The sequence below is a fragment of the Phoxinus phoxinus genome (assembly GCF_949152265.1).
Source record: "Phoxinus phoxinus genome assembly, chromosome: 6".
Taxonomy (NCBI): domain Eukaryota; kingdom Metazoa; phylum Chordata; class Actinopteri; order Cypriniformes; family Leuciscidae; genus Phoxinus; species Phoxinus phoxinus.
The window spans coordinates 19,285,790-19,305,744 of record NC_136881.1 but is presented as its reverse complement, the minus strand read 5'-3'; the positions used below and the strand labels follow the sequence as shown (position 1 = coordinate 19,305,744).

Genomic DNA, 19,955 nt, shown 5'->3' with positions numbered 1-19,955 from the left:
CCAAGTACAGTATACTAAGAATAAGGATTAATATTTGTTTAACCCTTGTGCATCGTTCAAATTCCCATCCTTTCGTTATGTTCGTGGCTGAAAACAGCCACTACTTTAAACTGCTGTAAAAATTGATCAGATAAATATTTTTTTGATTTTTTTTTTGCACAAATCTATTAATCAACCTCAGTCCTGTTCAAAACTACTAAATGTTTTTTAATTGGCAACTCTTTAATTGCCAAATTCATAAATTATGTCACTGATTTTGGGGGGAAAAAAACACAATATTACTTATTTTCAATATAAAATGTGATTGTGGACTGGATTTTTTTTTTACCTTTTATCACAGTCTTGGACATGTCAAAGATTAGAAACAACATTGGTTTTGATGCATTGTTAGTTTTTGTGCAGCATCAGATTTTAACTTTTTCTCCACCAATGTGGTTATAATGGAAGTCAATGGGGCAAAAACAGCCACGAACAGTAAATGTGGGAGAAAAAGTTAAAATCTGATGCTGCACAAAAACTAACAATGCATCAAAACCAATGTTGTTTCTAATCTTTGACATGTCCAAGACTGTGATAAAAGGTACAAAAAAATCCAGTACACAATCACATTTTATATTGAAAATAAGTAATTTTGTATTTCCCCCCCCAAAAAAACAGTGACATAATTTATGAATTTAGCAATTAAAGAGTTAAAATCTTGATTTTTAAAAAAAAAACATTTAGTAGTTTTGGACAGGACTGAGGTTGATTAATAGATTTATGCAAAAAAAAAATCAAAAAAATATTTATCTGATAAATTTTTACAGCAGTTTAAAATTAGTGGCTGTTTTCAGCCACGAACATAACGAAAGGGTAGTGAATTTGCCCAGAGTGTACTGTTGAGTTTTTTTTTAATTTCAAAGCATTTTCCCAAAATGTGTGTCAAAATAAGATTTGTCACCAAAAATCATTCCATTTGCTGAAACACAGAGAAAGTTATGGCCAAAATAAGACTAAAAAATACCCCATAGTGGCTGAAAACAGCCCCAACAGCACATAAGGGTTAATCATTGACCAGTAAAATCTTTAGAATCGGCTGCATGGTGGTGTTTGCATTTACTTTGTTTGGGAAATATCACAGTTGCAGTGTTTTTTTTTTATTTTTGTCTTTAATTCTTATAAATTGTGAAATTTCACTGGTATCTAAAATGTTGATTTTTGTAACAGTCACCAGTTGTTTCCAACAAAAGAAAGTATATTGTAGTATTATAGTGTGATTATTATTGTGATACAAACTTATGACGAAATAAGATCACCTGCTGTTTTTATTGATTCTGTCGAAGCTCCTATAAAAATAAAATAAAAAGCACAGACCGTGACACATTAAAATAGCTACCACTGATTTTTCATACTTTTTCCCAGACACATGGTGATCACCGAAATAAGAATGCCACACTAACATACACTTTTGTTTTGGACTGAATTAGGATGCATTTCATGTACTGGAGTAAAATAGTGAATTTGCTGTAGGAATCATAGATCCAAACAGCTTATGTGAGAAAACAAATTACTTAATACAACACACAAGCCGTTTCTCAATGTCAAGGAAGGATCCTCGGAAGCCGGAATTTCGAGGATGCTACGTCATCGACATCCGTCGAAGGACTGTTCCAATGTCGAGGATCCTCAGAATTTCAACCAAGGGCGGAGTCCTTCGTTCGGAAAATATCCCATATACAGGAAAGGGTGCATATGTGTAGACTTCGCGCTCTCAAATCGCCCACAATCCTATGCGCGCAGCTTTGCTATCTTGTTTAAAAAAATAAAAATAAATATAGGACGTTAGCGGAGTCGGAGCAATAACGGGGCAATATGCTTTTAAATGTAGGCTAAGTATATTTACGTTACCATATTTGTTATAACCGTCATATAAGTAAAGTTTAACGTTTAAATGCCAGTACAAATTACTACCGTATTGATATTACAAATTACGTTATGGCTAACCTGTCATTTTAACAATTGTTAGCTTGTTTGCCGCCACCGACATTTCACATATTTTACCATTGCATGCGTTTTAACAGCTAGAATGGACGCAGTTCTGTTCACTCAGGCAATACAATAATTTTTAAATCAATAAACTCCTTTTTAAATAAATATTTTGTCTCAAATTATTGATTTATTATTATTGATTTATTTTGTTAGGTAGGCAGCCATGTAATAAGCGGGATAATGTATAGCGAGCCAGTTTTTACAGCGAATACAACCCTTTTAGGTTTATTCAAGACCCCTCCGCTTCGCGTTAGAGTTCGCGGGGTTTCACTGACGGACGCAATGACGTGCACTTGCTAGAATGTTCCATTTACGTGTTCTCTCGAATCCTAAAGAGGATCCTCGCCTAGCCTCTGAAGGAAATGACTTGGAAGGACGCGTCCTGCCAAGGAAGTATCCTTGACATTGAGAAACACCTACAGACTGTTCCTTCTCCAATTTCTTGTTTTATTGATTGCACACACTGTCATCAAGAAAAAATTAATTTTCGCTGTGGCTTTTCAATTGCAAAAGAGCCAGACTTGAGCAGGACAGCTGTTGGTCATTTCTTCTGAAGCTTATTGGAAATAGAGTCATTGTGGCTGTTAACACTTCCCCAAAGAGATGCAGCCAAGCCTGCAGGCTCCTTCTGTATCTGCAGTGATTATCTAAACAAGGCTTTTGACTGGAAATTGGCTGTAAAATCATCTACTGTGACTTCACCTTAAACTGTAACAACATTTTTTGTATGATTCTGTAAAAAAACGGGAATAATGCAGTTGAAGTGTAATTGGAGCATATCCATTCATGTCATCTAAATTAATGTAAGAGGTTTTACAACATGTGTAAGTACATTAAATGTGAGATGTAAGATTGCTGTGTCCATGTATAGACTCTATGACAGAGAATCAGATATTGTTGAACTTTAGTTGGATTGGCCATTTCACAGAGTGATCTTCATTAATTTTGCGTGTAAAATACAGCATTTTGAGTTTGACATGTATTTGTCTTACAAAGGCTCTATTGAAGAATTTCAAACATGGATCCAGCACTGTGAGAACAAAATGGCAAGTATGTATTACTTCACCCGGCCTTTCCACCCATGTGTCAAACAAATGTTCTACATTAGTCAATATGAAGTGAATCTTTTTGTTTATTGCTTTACCCTCTTTTTCTCTGAATTTTCAGCACATGTTCCAAACAAAACTTCAGATTTGGTAAGCGTGTTTGTTGTCTTTCCCTTATTTGAGCTCTCTTTAAAGAACAATTTGCTAGAACTGCCTTTTTCATAATCTTATATGCTTCTGTTTGTTGTATTTTATTAAATGCAGTCCTTAGAGAGGAGAGATGAAAAGTCTGTAAACTGTTTTTTAGTGATATTTCCCTGCTCTGTTTGTCGTTTTCTCTTTGGTTTCAACTGAAATGCACAAACAATTGACTGTTTAAACAGCAGCAATCTTCAACCCTTTCTGTCAAGTAAGTGTGGTGATGATGCTTATTGTTTTATTTTAAAAACCCTGTTAATCTTTTTTTTGTTACACAAAGTATGATCCAATACAATAAGATGTGCAAAAATCATGTCACATTTTATAAGTACCTACTACACTTCAGACATGACTGGTACCAGACAGAGTCTCATGTTGCAGTGACCATCATGGTAAAAGATGCCAAGAAGGAGGATGTAACTGTCAACTTTGGTGAGAGAGAGGTAAAGTTCTTGCTTTTCTTCATGTCACTAATGTATTCATCATGTTAATAGCACTGACAGAGTCAGAGTCTTACCGTATTTAAAGTTCTAAATAGCCGCGTTACCACTGTCGGGTCAGAGCCGGGCGTGCTAAGAAAAGAGTGAAATACTATTTGTGTTTAAAATAGCTGTTTTCTATGTGAATATAGTAAACTGTATTGTATTCCTGCGATCAAAGCTGAATTTTCAGCATCATTACTCCAGTCTTCAGTGTCACATGTTCCTTCAAAAATCATTTAATATAATTATCAATTATCAATGTTTATATTTTTTGTGGAAACTGATACATTTTATATCAGGATTATTTGATGAATAGAAAGTTAAAAAGAACAGCATTTATTTGAAATAGAATCTTTTGTAACATTATATCTTTACTTTCACTTTTTAACAATTGAATGTGTCCTTGATTAATAAAAGTATTAGGCCTAATTACTTTAAAAAAAAAAAAACTATTGACCCCAAATGTTAACTGTATACAATACTTGTATTTATATCTATAACATTATTATTTGTTAGAAAGAAATTCTAAGTCAAGTTAAATTAAATGGTGCACTTATGATGTAATTGGTGCGATGTGATTTTTATATTTTAAAAAAAGTTTATAAAATGTTTGTGTTCAGGAAAATTCTGTGAAATTTGTATAAAATCTGGTTTAATTTTTTTTTTTTTTTGATAATCACGGTCGCACCACATTCAATTTTTTAAGGCTACGGGCAATTCATCTAGATGAAAAAACACTAAAATCACTTAAATTTAAATTTGTGTGTACACAACATCCTTAATATTTGAACAATTGCAACAAGTATTTTATTTTTTTGTATTTTGAAATTGGCCTGTCGAAAATCCTTATACGTCATTACATTTTCATTCTTTCTTAATATAATGTAAATATGTCCTGTAGCCTAACTGAATAAACAGAAACAGACGTAACTGAATAAGTAAGTCTGTCCTCTTTCTTTTTTTAAATAGACCTAACGGTATTACCTAACACTTTATTTCTGTTCAGCGATGTGCAATTTTGACACAAATTAATTCATTATGATCAATGTATCACTTTTTATTGTAAACCTGTGGTAAAACATTGATTATTGGGTTTTGAATATTCAAGTAAACAACACAAATGCCAGCAAACGGTCGCTTTTTGTTTTGCGATCACGTTGTTTACCAGTGATTTCTTTCTGATAAAACTTCCATTTGTTGGTGAAATGATGGGATAGTGTGACGTTGTTCCAGAGAGGCGTGTTCCAGGTGTGTTTTAGTGAAGCGATGTGGAGCTTTGGCCCGACAGTGGAAACGCAGTGTGTTTTGGGCTCTGTGCTAACGGCCTGGGGCTTTTAGCCCAGCACGGCCCGTTTAAAGCCCTGGCTCGCACTGGCCCGACAGTGGAAACGTGGCTAATGTTGAAAAGAGGCCAACAAATGTATATGAATAAAATATTTAAACTGTAATGAATTCGGTAACCAGTTTGCTGGCTGAAGGATTTTGCTCTGGTACGCTCACTGAAGAAAGAGACAACTGGGCATTTCACATTCAATAACACTTGATAATGAGTATTGAACATACAGAAAAATTTGTAAAGACATTGTTAAAATAGTCCAAGTGACTACAGTGGCTCAACCTTAACCTAGTTAGGAAGACTGTTATGATTAAACTGCTTGTTAAAAAAAATCAACTTGATCATGCAAAATTAGTAAATTACAGGGCGATCTCGAATCTGCCTTTTCTGTCAAAGATATTAGAAAAAGCAGTATCCTCACAACTATGTATCTTAAACAACCAAAATAATCCAAGATTTTTATTTACCACCGTGGCTAGACAAATAAACAAACGTCACCTGACCAAAATATCCCGTTACAGTTTAGCAGTAATGATTTCATGAACTTCTTCACTGAGAAAATAGAAAGCATCAGAACCACAATTGTAAACATTCAATCTTCAATCGCGCCTTATAAATCAGCCTCAATTATCACCCCGCAAGAACAATTACAGTGCTTTACAACTATAGAACAAAAAGAGCTAAATAAACTTATCACTTCATCTAAAACAACAACGTGCTTATTAGATCCTATACCAACTAAACTACTGAAAGAAGTGTTACCTGTAGTGGAAGAGCCTCTACTCAATATCATTAACTCGTCTCTATCTTTAGGTCACGTTCCAAAAACATTTAAACTGGCAGTTATAAAACCACTCATTAAGAAACCACAATTAGACCCACATAATCTAGCAAATTATAGACCCATTTCAAATCTTCCATTTATGTCTAAAATATTAGAAAAAGTTGTGTCCGCTCAACTGAGCTCTTTTTTGCAAGAAAATGACATCTATGAAAAGTTTCAGTCAGGATTCAGGCCGCACCATAGCACTGAAACTGTGCTCGTTAAAATCACTAATGATTTACTTTTAGCTTCGGACCAAGGCTGTATCTCAATACTAGTTTTACTTGATCTTAGTGCTGCGTTCGATACTATAGATCACACAATACTCTTAGATAGACTACAAAATTATACTGGCGTTCAAGGACAAGCATTAAGCTGGTTTAGATCATACTTATCTGACCGCTACCATTTTGTCTATTTAAATGGAAAAAAATCGATCATATCTTCAGTAAACTATGGAGTGCCGCAGGGATCTGTGCTTGGCCCTCTATTATTCTCAATATATATGCTGCCACTTGGAAATATTATAAGGAAACATGGAATTAGTTTCCATTGTTATGCTGATGACACTCAATTATATATTTCATCACGGCCGGATGAAAACGCTAAATTATCAAAATTGACAGAGTGTGTTAAAGATATAAAAGATTGGATGACGAGTAATTTTCTTCTATTAAATCCAGACAAGACGGAGGTACTACTCATCGGTTCAAAAAACCGCCCACAAAACCTCTCACAATACAACTTTAACATAGTAGGATGTCCTGCTACTTTATCCTCTACAGTAAAAGACCTGGGTGTCATACTAGACTGCGACCTGTCTTTTAAAAATCATATTTCATATGTTACAAAAATGGCATTTTTCCACCTTAGAAACATTGCTAAGCTACGTAATATGCTATCAGTTTCTGATGCAGAAAAGTTAGTTCATGCATTCATGACCTCGAGACTAGATTACTGTAATGCTCTATTAGCTGGTTGTCCTACATCCTCAATAAACAAGCTACAGTTAGTCCAAAATGCAGCCGCTAGAGTTCTTACCAGATCAAGAAAATATGATCATATAACACCGATCTTATCATCTCTACACTGGTTACCTATAAAGTTCCGTATTAATTATAAGGTATTGTTACTGACTTATAAAGCCCTAAACGGCTTAGCTCCAGTCTATTTAACGGATCTTCTATCGCCCTATAATCCATCGCGCTCTTTAAGATCGCTAAATTCGAGGCTTTTGGTTATACCTAGGATATCTAAGTCCACCAAAGGAGGGAGAGCATTCTCACATTTAGCTCCAAAACTCTGGAATAGCCTTCCTGATACTGTTCGTTGCTCAGACTCGCTCTCCCAGTTCAAAACTAGATTAAAGATGCATCTCTTTAACCAGGCATTCATATAAATGTTTTAATCTTACAGTTAAATCCGGCCTCTAGTTCATAACCGCCAGAGGAGAACTGGCCCCCGACTGAGCCTGGGTTCTCCCAAGGTTTTTTTTTTTTTCTCCATTAGGTCACCTGATGGAGTTTTAGGTCACCATTGGGTCACCTGATGGAGTTTTTCGTTTCCTTGCCACTGTTGCCTTTGGCTTGCTCAGTTGGGGATATTCAATTTAATGAATCAATCAATATTACTATTGATTAGCATTACCAAACATGGACGTTTTATTATTATTTTATTTTAATACTGTGAAGCTGCTTTGATACAATCTGTATTGTGAAAAGCGCTATACAAATATTCTTGACTTGACTTGACTATGTTCCTTTCTAGAAAGAAATGATATCTGCAAGGATTTTCAGTCCGGGTTTAGACCGTACCATATTACTGAGACAGCTCTCGTTAGAGTCACAAATTATTTGCTCTTATCATCCGATCGTGGTTGTATCTCTCTATTAGTGTTTTTGAGATTGCAATAGTGAATTTTGAGATTGCAATAGACATGAAGGACTATAATGCGTAATGCTCAAGGACTGGGGAGCTAAACCATTTAGTGCTTTGCAAGTAATCCGCAATATTTTAAACTGTATACAATGTTTAATAGGGAGTCAATGCAGGGTTGTTAGAACCGGGCTAATATGGTCATACTTCCTGTTTCTAGCAAGAACTCTAGCTGCTGCGTTTTGGTAGCCTGGCAAGCCAGACTTACATCAAGATGTTTAGTCTGGCAACTCTCCATAGACGCGGCTTAATCTGAGGGGCGGGATAAACGGTTGTCTCTCAAAATCCCTCTGCACGCAATAGGATAGCGCTACAACCAACCAGAGCAACGAAGAAGGTGACGTAGTCAGAGCGGCAAAGATCCGGGCAAGCAAAACTCCGAACACTTCTTCCTTTTTTAAGAATGACTGAAGTGCCATTCTTTGCTCTTTTCTTAAAGAAAAACTTAACTCCAAGTCCTCTAGAGTCGCGGCCAAAGCCGTTTCGAAAGACCGCTTGGCTAGCGTTTTGGACCAGCTGTAGTTTATTTATTAAGTGTGCAGGGCAACCACCCATAAGACTCAAGCGTATTACAATAATCTAGCATTGATGTCATGAACGCATGAACTAACTGTTCCGCATTTGCCATTGAGAGCATATGATGTAATTTAGATATATTTTTAAGATGGAAGAATGCGGTTTTACAGATACTAGAAATGTGACTTTCAAATGAAAGATTGGTATCAAAGAGCACACCCAGGTTCCTAACCGACAACGATGACTTGACAGAGCAGCCATCAAGTGTTAGACAGTATTCTTGGTTATTACGTGAGTTTTTTGTCCAATAATTAGAATCTCTGTTTTTCAGAATTAAGTAGTAGGAAATTGCTAAATTAAAATCCAGTATTTAGCATATTCCATGTTATTAAATAACGTCAGGTGGCACAACTGATATTCATCAGGTGGTGCAACCATGGAAATTCTTTATTTAAACCAACAAATAATAGGTCAAAGTGAACAATTGGCTTACCCCTTATCAAGCACCCCACTTTTTTTAATAGACATGAAAATGCACATTCCAAACTTAAATGGTTGTAATTCAAGAATGCTTTGGAATATAGATGTAAGATTGGTCTTGTTTTTAAGAAGACACTTGGCAGATTGTTGTAGAAGTGAAATGAATTAAGACCGTTAAACAGAAAAAAAAGTTATAGAAGTTTGAGCTTATGAAATTGTACAACGTAAAAAAATTCATTATTCATATTTTATATAAAATATATATTTTCAAAACCTGATGGACTCCAGAGCCATAGAGAGAAAGAGTTGCGACACTCTTTGATGTTGCCGCTATGGCTGTCACGTGGTTCATGTAAGCCCCAATAGTTCCAAAACATACGCTGGCTGTCATGTTCTTCTATGGGACAGACAGCAGCGATTGCATTATTGAGCGGTAAATATAAAATAAAACACACACCCAAGTACTTTTTCAGCTTTTATTGCATTTTGTTAATGTAGTTTTGCATTTGGAGAGGCAACGAGGTACTGTATATTACTTAGTTAAGTTTTAGGCTATATTTTTGGAGGGAAAAGCTTAGGCTATATTTTTGGAGGGAAAAGCTTAGTGTTCATGTTCGCATGTGTAGTACCACTGGCTTTAGCGGCTCTAACTTAAATTTTCCATATCATTTATCTGATGATGGACGTCTCATGATGTTTATTTTAGCACAACTGGGCTGTATTAGGCTATTGATTCCCGTGATTTTGCTTATTAATTCCGATTCAGCCATTAGCCTACCTTCGTGATCACGCAAAGAGGTCTGCCGTGGCGTTCCGTTCAGAATTCGCTTAGAAGCTAGCTCACTTCTTCTGATGAAAGTGGCCACCCCCAGGACCACAACGTGAAACATGATCATGTTAAGTCTAAGAACATAATTTTAAGATTAAGGCTACGTTTACACATGGCCGGATATTTTCATAAACGGACATTTCACCCTCTCCGTTTTCAGAAAAGTGTTCGTTTACACGAACCCGTGTATATGCCGTCAAGAGCATGCCAAACCTATAGGTGGCAGTGTAACGAGAAGCTCAAGCCCACGTTAGCCAATCAGAATCCCGAAAATATAGGTCGCACTTTTGACGCAGTGCAAGTTCTGTCGCATACTGTGCCGTCGACTGCCTAAAACTCTGTTTTTCTCAGTTTGCATGCAAACGTGCAAACGGAGTTTTCCAAAATCTCCACTCTGGCCGGAGTTTTTAGAAAGAATTGTTTTCAGAGGAGAATTCTCCGTTTGCGTGTAAACGAGGGGCACAACCGAAGGGAAATGTCATTGTTTTTCAAAATAACCATGTACGTGTAAATGTACATAAGCCTAAGCCATACACATATCAAAACTATAACAGATTAAAACCGAATTTACGCTTTTATGTTTGGGTCTATATGTAAGTGCAGAGTGAAGATTTTTCTCTATGGCTCTGGGTTAGTGTACAGAGTAGGCTAAGAGTATGGTTAGCTATAACTCAATCCAAGTAACGTAAGCAATTAACTAACAAAACACTTGTAACTTCTGTTACAGCTATTGAGACATCAATTAAGCATGGCTGATACAAATGAAGGTTTTCAAATAAAATATTTTTTATAAAACCATGACAGACAACAAAAATGTGTGCTTGTGCGAGTGTGTGTGAACAAGAAAAACAAAAACCAGTTTAACCAAAAACACAATTTATGAAGTAGACATCCTTTTCAGAAGTAGTATTGGAAGTTTGGCAGATTTTGAAATGAATTCAACCTCTAAGAAACAAAAAAATAACACGTATGTGCATTATAGCTCGCTGCCACGAATGGTGAATCTATAATTTTTTTCTTTATATTTAAAACATTTTCAGACCCTTTTTCTAAAACAATTGAATGGATGCTATCTTTTGAACTCTTCGCATGAAAACAAACTGAGGTTTCTACCATTCTTTCATGATTTTTCATGTTCATCACTATTTCAAAATAAAGGTCTGAACACGCCTTAGGAGTATGAAAATATTGTTGTTGCAAATTGATAAATTACGGCTCCTCTGTAATGTATTTTAAGAATCCGTCACCAAAAATGAAAACTAGAGATTGTAAGCTTTCAAATGATATATAGTTTGTCGATGCCAATATAAGGGGTTAAACTAGATTGTGAATAGTTGTATTAAATGCATTTACTGGTATAATTGTATGATTAGTTTTCTGTCTTTAAAAGTAAAGTGAGATTCTCAAGATACTAAACTACTGCACACTAGAATGCAATACTTATACATTCATATGAATAAAATAATAATAATGTTAGGCACTAGACACTAAAAGGGTTACTTTGCTAAGACTTCACAATAAATTAGGAGTATATATTTGCAAATATCTGTTTTTGCCACACAAAAAAAGGCCAAAAATGAATTTATACATTTTGAAATGTTATTTAACAATTGAAACTTGTTTACACACATTGTTCCGGATTCAAAAATATGCATTACATCAGTTTTGAAAAGATAAAAGATTTTTTTTTTAAAAAGAAGCAAAATGTACAACATGGGTGTATGAATAAATTGCAGAACACTTTGTACACAAAATTTATAGTAGTAAAGTGTGGCTGACCTTTCATAATTCTGATGCACTACAATAACTTGTATCACAAACCCATGGAGGGTGATGTTTCTTTTTCATATACTAACTGATTTTAAAAAAAAGAAAAAAAAAGAAGCCATAATCTCCTCATCCAAGTTTGTGATTCGGTCAGTGGAAAATCAGGAAATGACATGAAGATGACATGACTTCACAATGACATGAAGCTGCTTTCAAGAAGTTTTCATCTTTTTTGTTCAATCCATCAAGAGTGTGAGGAATAAAATTATTGTCTTGTCATATATTATAATTAAGAAGTCAGGAGCTGGGAAACACCCCCTCAATCTTTATCTCTCAAGTTGAATAATTTAGTAGGCATGTTTACAATAGACAATAATATTCACAAGGTATCTGAGGTCCACTAGTTGATGGACTAGTGTCAGCCTGGGGGAATAAAAACTGATAATGATCAGTGGAAAAGCGGATATATCGCCGCCTGCTTGTTACTGTCTTGAGGCATCTTTTGGATTGTTCAATCAAACAAACAATTATTCATGTTGAATGGTCCAGATGCTACAGTAGGATTTTTTTCATTTGCATTGTTCTTGCATTCCATGTAAAAAACACATTTACTAGCCAATGGCAACTCAAGCTTCAGTGTGTCTGTAGAGGGTTGGTGAGATCTGTACCAAAAATAATGACATATCAAATTAGCCTGAGTTCTGTCTACCAAAAATTTAAATCTAATAAATCTGTTCTCTTTTTTTGTCTTAGCTGACTGCTGTGGTAAAGCTTCCATCAGGAGAAGATTACTACCTAAATGTCTATCTTCTGCATCCTATTGTCACACAACAGAGCACATACAGGATTCTTTCAACCAAGGTCAGCCTTAATGTATTTGCTTGTCTAGCTGAATGTTCTTTATTTTTAAACTAACTTTCTTCATACTAATCAGTGTTGTTTTTGGCAGCCCTTTTAGTCTTAGTCTTAGTCTTTTTGACGAAAATGCTTTTTAGTTTTAGTCACATTTTAGTCACTTACAAACTTGATAGTTTTAGTCGACGAAAACGCAAAAAGGTTTTAGTCAAGTTTTAGTCGACGAAAACACAAAAAGGTTTTAGTCAATTTTAGTAAAAAAAAAAAAATTGAAAAAAAAGTAGTCTTTAACAAATTAATTTAGGTTAAAAAGTATTGAAAATGGGCTTAGGTTTGACAGGTTGCAGTAAGTGTTGCAATTCATAAAACAACAGTTAACCTTAAAACCTTTGCATAATAAACGAGACTTCCTGAATAATTCGATTGGTTGGGTCCTTACATGCGCTTCGTGAGGCACACGCACACACTAGCACACACACGCAAGGTCTCTCGCTCCCTTTCTCTGCTGTGCGCGCGCTACACATGCGCGCTCTTGCTCGCTCGATCTAGATTCCGGGGGATTTTAACTAATTTGCGGGCAATTCTGAAATTATCTTACATTATGGGATTTTTTTCATTATTGATCGTACAGAGGTAAAAATTATCGTACAAATACGATAAATATCGTACGTCTGGCATCACTGGTTGTTGTTGTGTGGAATCTGGTGCGCGGCAGCCGGGTGGTGGGCGTACAACAACGATTAGAATGCGGCATTGCTGATACTTTTTTTTTTTTAGCTCAAAACAGACCGATTTCACGCAAAATAGGCAGAAATGACATGCATTGTGAACGTCAGACTTATAATCATTTTCGTTCCATCTCGTCTCGTCAACGAAAACTAGAAAACGTCTCGTCATGTTTTAGTCACCTTAGAGCCATTTTTAGCTAGTCATCGTAACGTTATTGTCATAAAAAAAAGGTGCGTCAACGAAATAATTGCGTTATCGTCATCGTTGACGAAAACAACATTGATACTAATATTTTTAACTTTCTTCTTACTATATTTTTCATTTTATGCCATTAATCTAAGCCCGATCTAACGTTAAAGCTACACTGTGTGATTTTTACCCCCATCTAGCGGTGAAAAGGTATATGACCATCCAGTGAATATTAGTTTCTGTTCCTCTCAATTTCGATTTCGTTTTAACTCCTACGGTGGCCAATGTAGTCCAAGATTAACATGGCTTCCAGTTCGACCTCGTCCATGAGTTCCTTCAAGTGATGAGGTTACTTTAGAAAACGATTATAATTTGCAGTAATTTAATTTGTCAGTTAACATATAGGTTATGACATCTATGTAAAATGAATAATAGTTTTATGTTTTTGTTATTTTTTTACCATTTCATTGCTAACATCAACTATCAGGTTCCCAGACGAATGCTAGCTAATCTTAGTAAAGTAACTTTTATCGGTGCTATTGTTATTCTGTATATTGTACGACATCACTAGCGTAAGGCAAAGTTTACATTGTAGGCTATATCACTTTCTCCGTGAGCAGAGATCAGTTGATGTGACGGAGGTACGAGGGAGAGGAAAGGGAGAGGTAGAGGAAAAGGAAAAAATTAAAACAGGGCCGGTGCCAGTGAATTGCGGAGACGTGAAAGGCGAAGCTTGAATTAACGGGTATGTCCCTCTTTGGCTAATGTACTTTCAAGATGGAGGGGCAACATGGCGACCGACATTCGAACCCCTCACCCGTATGTATTTTTAATGGCATATTATACACCCACGAGAATACTTTATTACTTGAACGAAGTAAATATACTTTAATGAGCACATATATTTTTGAAAGAACTAAGTGTTTTTAGCTCAGAATAAACTAAAAAAGTTACACCGTGTAGCTTTAAAGGACAAGTTCGGTATTTTACATGTAAAGCCCTGTTTTCAGATCGTTTTGCAATTACTGAAGAGGACTACTTGTTACTAAACTACTTGGTCATTTTTGCTTAATTGGCTGCAAGGCTCTTTGAAATAACTGAGATAATTTGATTAATTTATATTAAATTGGCTTTCCAATGGCTTTCAACCCTACCTCGTGTTTGTTTCCAAAAAACTCTATTTTAGTCTTATGTTACCATAAAACTCAGTCCCACTAGAGGTTTCAATAACACCTGGCAAACTGTAGATGCATGAGCATTGATGACACTAAAACGCTGTTTCATGGCAACCCTTTCCAAACATGTTGTGGTTATATAGGTGAAATATGTGTATACTGTACGATACATATATATATATCATAGTTGTGGAGACTTGACTTAAGACTCAACTGCAGTCTGCAATTCTCCATATATGATCCTATCTCTGTAAAGCTGCGATCTCTGTAAAGCTGCTTTGAAACAATCTACATTGTTAAAAGCGCTATATAAATGAAGATGACTTGACTTGACTAACAGATTGTTTGGCTCCCTGAACGATCTTCCTCACTATTTATTGGGACAGTATAGGTATACGTCCTCTTCCAGGTCATTTGCTAACATCTTCAATTGATTTAAACTTTTTAATTATTGTCAAGATTGTAAAAATTAGAATTTCAACAATTACACTATTTTCTTATAGCCATTTCCTGAGATGTACAGCTCAACATTTTGTCACACTGTATTCTTGGATCTTTCCCACGGTAATGAATAACTATAGGAGTTTATTATTGTTATTTGATAATGAAATTGATTATCAAATAACCCCAACCCCCCCCCCCCCCCCCCCCCCCCCACACTTAATCTCTTAATCTCAATCTCTAATTCTGTAATCTTCTTCCTATTTTACCCCCTCTTCTTTCCTCAGATAGAGGTTAAGATGAAGAAGACTGCAGCCACACAGTGGGAGAAACTCCAAGGAGAAGGCACAGTTTCTAACGTGAAGCACTTTACTCCCAGTCAGTATTGAAAAGCACAGAATAAAGCCATAATTTTCCCTTATGTTAATGCCAAAGTGGGTTAAACCGGGTTATTATTAGAATATTATTATTATTAAGTTGTTGTTTCCATCTAAATTTATTAGACCAGTACCCATCATCCTCCCACTACACACGCAACTGGGACAAGTTGGTAGGTGAAATAAAAGAGGAGGAAAAGGGCGAGAAGGCGGAGGGGGATGCTGCTCTCAACAAGCTGTTCCAGCAGATCTACTCAGACGGCTCGGATGAGGTCAAGCGGGCAATGAACAAGTCCTTTGTAAGTAATTCAAGGCTGCCCAAGTACGCATAGATTTTGATATCTCTTTTGATGTTTTCAAATATATATATTTATATCACGGTATGTTTCAAAATTTTACGTTTTCACTATTTTTTTATATAATTTTTTTCAATCATGACTGGGTGTTAACCACATTTTCTACCGATTAAGAGAGGAAATCTGCAGTAGATTGAGTGAATATTGTAGAAAATCCACACTATTATTACTGCAGGTTTGCAAGGCCCCACAAAATGATGCTGTTAACAAAGAGGTTCCAGCAGGAGGTAACAGCTGTACACAAAGCATTCCCAAATGCAATTTTTTCCCAAAAATAAACACCGGTATTCGGTATAAACCGGAATATTCGGTATGAGCCCAGCACTATTCTCACGTCGTCTGCCCACATTTTTTTAAATGCTATAATTTGTGTGCAGTTTAGAATAGTAAACTAGAAAAGAAGCACCAAAACCAAATTAAGATTTGATTAAAATATGCTTGCCGTTTTCAAAATAATGTTGGTCTCTGTGTCTCTGCAGTTTAGTAACTCTCTGTGGGAAAGATGTATTTAATGGTCCAATTCTATTATGCTCAATTAACAATATTCTATGTGTCAAGACTTCATAGAGTGGTAGTCTACTGAAATCTGAGCTGCTGTCTTTCATGCAACAAACATGACACATTCATCCTCATTTCAATCCCATCTGCTGTCATACAACTTTAGTAAAGTTGTACATTTTCAATATTCTTCCACAGATGGAATCTGGAGGCACAGTCCTCAGCACTAATTGGATAGATGTTGGTAAACGGAAAGTAGAGATGAACCCACCTGAGGATGTAGAGTGGAAGAAGTATTAAAAGCATTGGATGACATCTTGCACACTACCATCACCAGTTGTCCTAATGTCCTTTTTTTCTTCATTTGATTCTTTTTGCCTTCACACTTCATGCTTTCTCCTTTGTCAGACCCAGAAGAGTCCTGGGCTGTTTCCCAAAAGCGTCGTAAACCTAAGTAGATCATAGAACAATTGGCACCAATGGTCTCATGATCAACTTAGCTCACGATGAGCTTGAGAAACACAGCCCTGGACTAAAACAGTTTAAAATGAGACTTCTTTCAAATAAAACTTCTCAGTCTAAAATCAGATGGAGTCTGGAACCAAACTATCCCATTACATATTTTTTAATAGCATCAGACAATTAAAAAAAAACATACATTTAAAGAAATTAAGTAGCTTTAATAAAAAGCTCTTTAGCCACTCTGAATATCTTAGGTTATGTTAGCTCTCCATCTGTGTAACCTGTGCCTCAATTAATGTTGATCTGTTTTAATGTACTTCATGGTTTCCTTAATATGATTTCAACGTGCTGTAAATAAAATTTTCTTGTTCTCTGATTGGGTGCCTTTGGTCTCTTCAATATCAATGTTTTTCCATCCCAAATGAACTCTTGCATTTTTTTTAAGAAATTTAAAATGTAAAGTTTTCCTTCTACACAAAGAGGCTGAAACTGCACTGGAACTGACATTTTATTAAAAGAAAGAGACCAATATTGGTGTGACATGCAAAAATGTTAATGTACCAGCCGGTATCTGATTGATTTTAAACCAATGAGGTTTGTTCTCGCTTGTCAAGCAGGTTCGGATGAGCTTGTTTGTTCGCTGATAGATGTTTGAGTATAAAATCCTAAATTCAATCTGTTTATCATATAAAGTTATCGTGTCTCTTCAGAAAATGTGGACTGAATAGCTAAATTCATATGGATTAGTTTAACAATCTCTTTATGAACTTTTTGAAGCGTCAAAGTAGTAGCTGTCATTGGAGGGACAGAAAGCTCTCAATTTCATTAAAAATATCTTCATTTGGGTTCCGAAGATGAATGAAAGTCTTACGTCTTTGTCGTTCATTCACCCTCATGTTGTTTCAGAGTTTTCATTTTTGGGTGAACTAGGTTATATCCCTAAGTGAGAATGACAACTTTAAAGCTTACAGGCTGCATTGTACCAATTCCCCTATTCCTGCTACACAAGTTTTTCTTCACAAAAAGAGTATATTTTTTTAGGGTGTAGTATAAGACAAGATTTGGGACATACCATTACGTCATAAAATTGCATCTTTAACAAATGATTTGTCATATAATAATGTGCATCCTGTCACCATAAACTGGCCTGTCAATCATCTCGTCACAGTTAACATCCTCTACATTTTCATTTAATTTCCTACCATATAAAAGAGAAAAGGAGCATGTTGATCTGCCAGTCGTGGGTTTTTAATGGTGAGACTCTCCTCATATTTTTGCATAATGATGCATTTAAAAGCTAACGGCCAATAAAAGTTCGTCGTTTCAGATGAAATATAACACGGATAACATTAAATATGTTTTATCAGGTTAAATGTTGATTATTAGTCATTCAAACTTAACCGTCTCTCTTGCACATCAGTCTTTTAACACTTGTTATTAATGTTTGTACAGTGGGGAGAACAAGTAGATATACTGCCGATTTTGCAGGTTTTCCTACTTCCAAAGCATGTCAAGTCATCGTCATTTATATAGCGCTTTTAACAATGTAGATTGTTTCAAAGCGGCTTGTGTCTTTACTGAAACACTGTTCTAGGTTACTACGTGAAGACATTTTTTGGCCAATAAATCTTTTTTTTTTTTTCAGAACTAATTGGTAGCAAATTACTAGCCATTCAGTTTTTTATATTAGCTATGCATTCTGTTAATTTTGTGAATTGGTAAGTTTCATCGGGGCAGTATAACAGTGAAAACTAATTGGGTAAGTTGTGTCAAAAGGGAGGCCCACTGTCTTAGATTTTGAAAACCCCGGATTTAAACCATGCTAATGCAATTCCACTAATGCCAATATAATTTTCAAGTCTATTTAAAAGAATGTTGTGGTCAATGGTATTAAATGCAGCACTAAGATCGAGTAACACTAGTAGAGACCCAGCAAACACATTTACGTTGTGACAACGTCTCTGGCACGTTGCATTTCTGCTATGGCAACGTCGCTGTCTACGTGCTCGCAACATTGTAACAACGTAGAATTGTAAGACGTGTCAGGGCTGTAGCAACGTTGCTACTCAACATTCAGCAACTGAGAGACGACGTTCTGACATTTTTTTTTATAGATGCTGATAGATATGCCTATATCCCCCATTTAGCAATTTGTTAGATAATTATATACTTTTTAAATATTGTTTATCCTTATTATTATTTAATGGGGCTATCAGTAAATTAGCCTAATTATAATCAACACTTGCAAGTGTACACTTTGAAGAGTAAAAATGACGGAAGGTTTCGTATTCAACTTTATTAAAACTGCATATGGTAATCAAATTGCACTTCCAAAAGTCATACATTTGTGAAAAAAAACTAATATACAAATTTACTATTATAAAACATAAAAAGCAAAGGCAGATGCGAACATTTAATGAACAAAACCGGGTTCTGTATGGCAGACAGTACGCTCTTTCACCTAGATATCATCATATAGAGACTGTGTCTTTTCCACGAATTAGGAAATACAAAACATTTCTAAACCCATCTAAGGGTAAGAATGTAATTGATGTTCAACAAATAAAAAAATATATAATACAAATGAACAAATGATAAAGCTCAGGCTGCTGAATATTCGATCTCTCACTTCAAAAGCACTTATTGTTAATGATATGATTACAGACCATAACCTAAATGTGCTGTGTTTGACAGAAACCTGGCTAAAACCAAACAATTACATTACTTTAAATGAGTCCACCCCCCAAGATTACGGTTATAAACATGAACCTCGTCTGAAAGGCAAAGGGGGAGGTGTTGCTGTAATTTATAGTAATATTTTCAGAATTACTAAGAAGTGTAGTTTCAAATATAATTATTTTGAAGTGTTGGTGCTTAATGTAAAAATATCTAGTGTAAATTATAAATCCTGTTTGAGATTTGTGCTGGCTACTGTATACAGGCCACCAGGGTACCAAACAGACTTCAAAGAATTTGCGGACTTTCTATCAGAATTAGTATTGGCTGCAGATAAAGTACTAATTGTTGGTGATTTTAATATACACATAGATAATGAAAAAGATGCATTGGGATTGGCATTTAAAGACATTGTAAACTTTATTGGAGTTAGACAACACGTGGCAGGACCTACTCATTGTCATAATCATACTCTAGATCTAATACTAGATGTTGATGCCATAGTTCCATGTTGAAATACTGCAGCAGAGCGATGACATCTCAGATCATTATCTAGTCTCATGTAAATTACATTTAGCCAAGGCTGCAAAGCCGACTCCGTGTTATAAATATGTTAGACCTATCACTTCTGCCACTAAAGATTGCTTTATCAATAATCTTCCTAATCAGTTTCATCATCTCAGCATCCCGTATAGCTTAGAAGAACTTGATATTGCAACAGAAATTTTAACTCTCTCTTTTCCAGCACTTTTGACAC

At 35.5% G+C, this 19,955-nt stretch overlaps 1 protein-coding gene across 5 annotated transcripts in view; it reads left to right on the top strand.

The window, feature by feature from the left end:
• sugt1 (SGT1 homolog, MIS12 kinetochore complex assembly cochaperone) overlaps positions 1-16,898 on the top strand; it is a 50,295-nt gene extending 33,397 nt beyond the window's left edge. For 2 of the 5 annotated variants that reach the window (XM_079615976.1, XM_079615979.1), the window contains 8 exons: positions 3,025-3,078; positions 3,196-3,224; positions 3,461-3,483; positions 3,619-3,715; positions 12,194-12,301; positions 15,117-15,207; positions 15,333-15,505; positions 16,259-16,898. In XM_079615976.1, coding sequence (XP_079472102.1) covers positions 3,025-3,078; positions 3,196-3,224; positions 3,461-3,483; positions 3,619-3,715; positions 12,194-12,301; positions 15,117-15,207; positions 15,333-15,505; positions 16,259-16,360 — 677 coding nt within the window. In that variant the 3' untranslated portion in view covers positions 16,361-16,898. Of the gene's footprint in view, positions 1-3,024; positions 3,079-3,195; positions 3,225-3,457; positions 3,484-3,618; positions 3,716-12,193; positions 12,302-15,116; positions 15,208-15,332; positions 15,506-16,258 lie in introns of all 5 variants that reach the window. The other 3 variants (XM_079615975.1, XM_079615978.1, XM_079615977.1) reach the window with 2 other exon arrangements.
• The last annotated feature ends 3,057 nt before the right edge of the window (positions 16,899-19,955 follow it).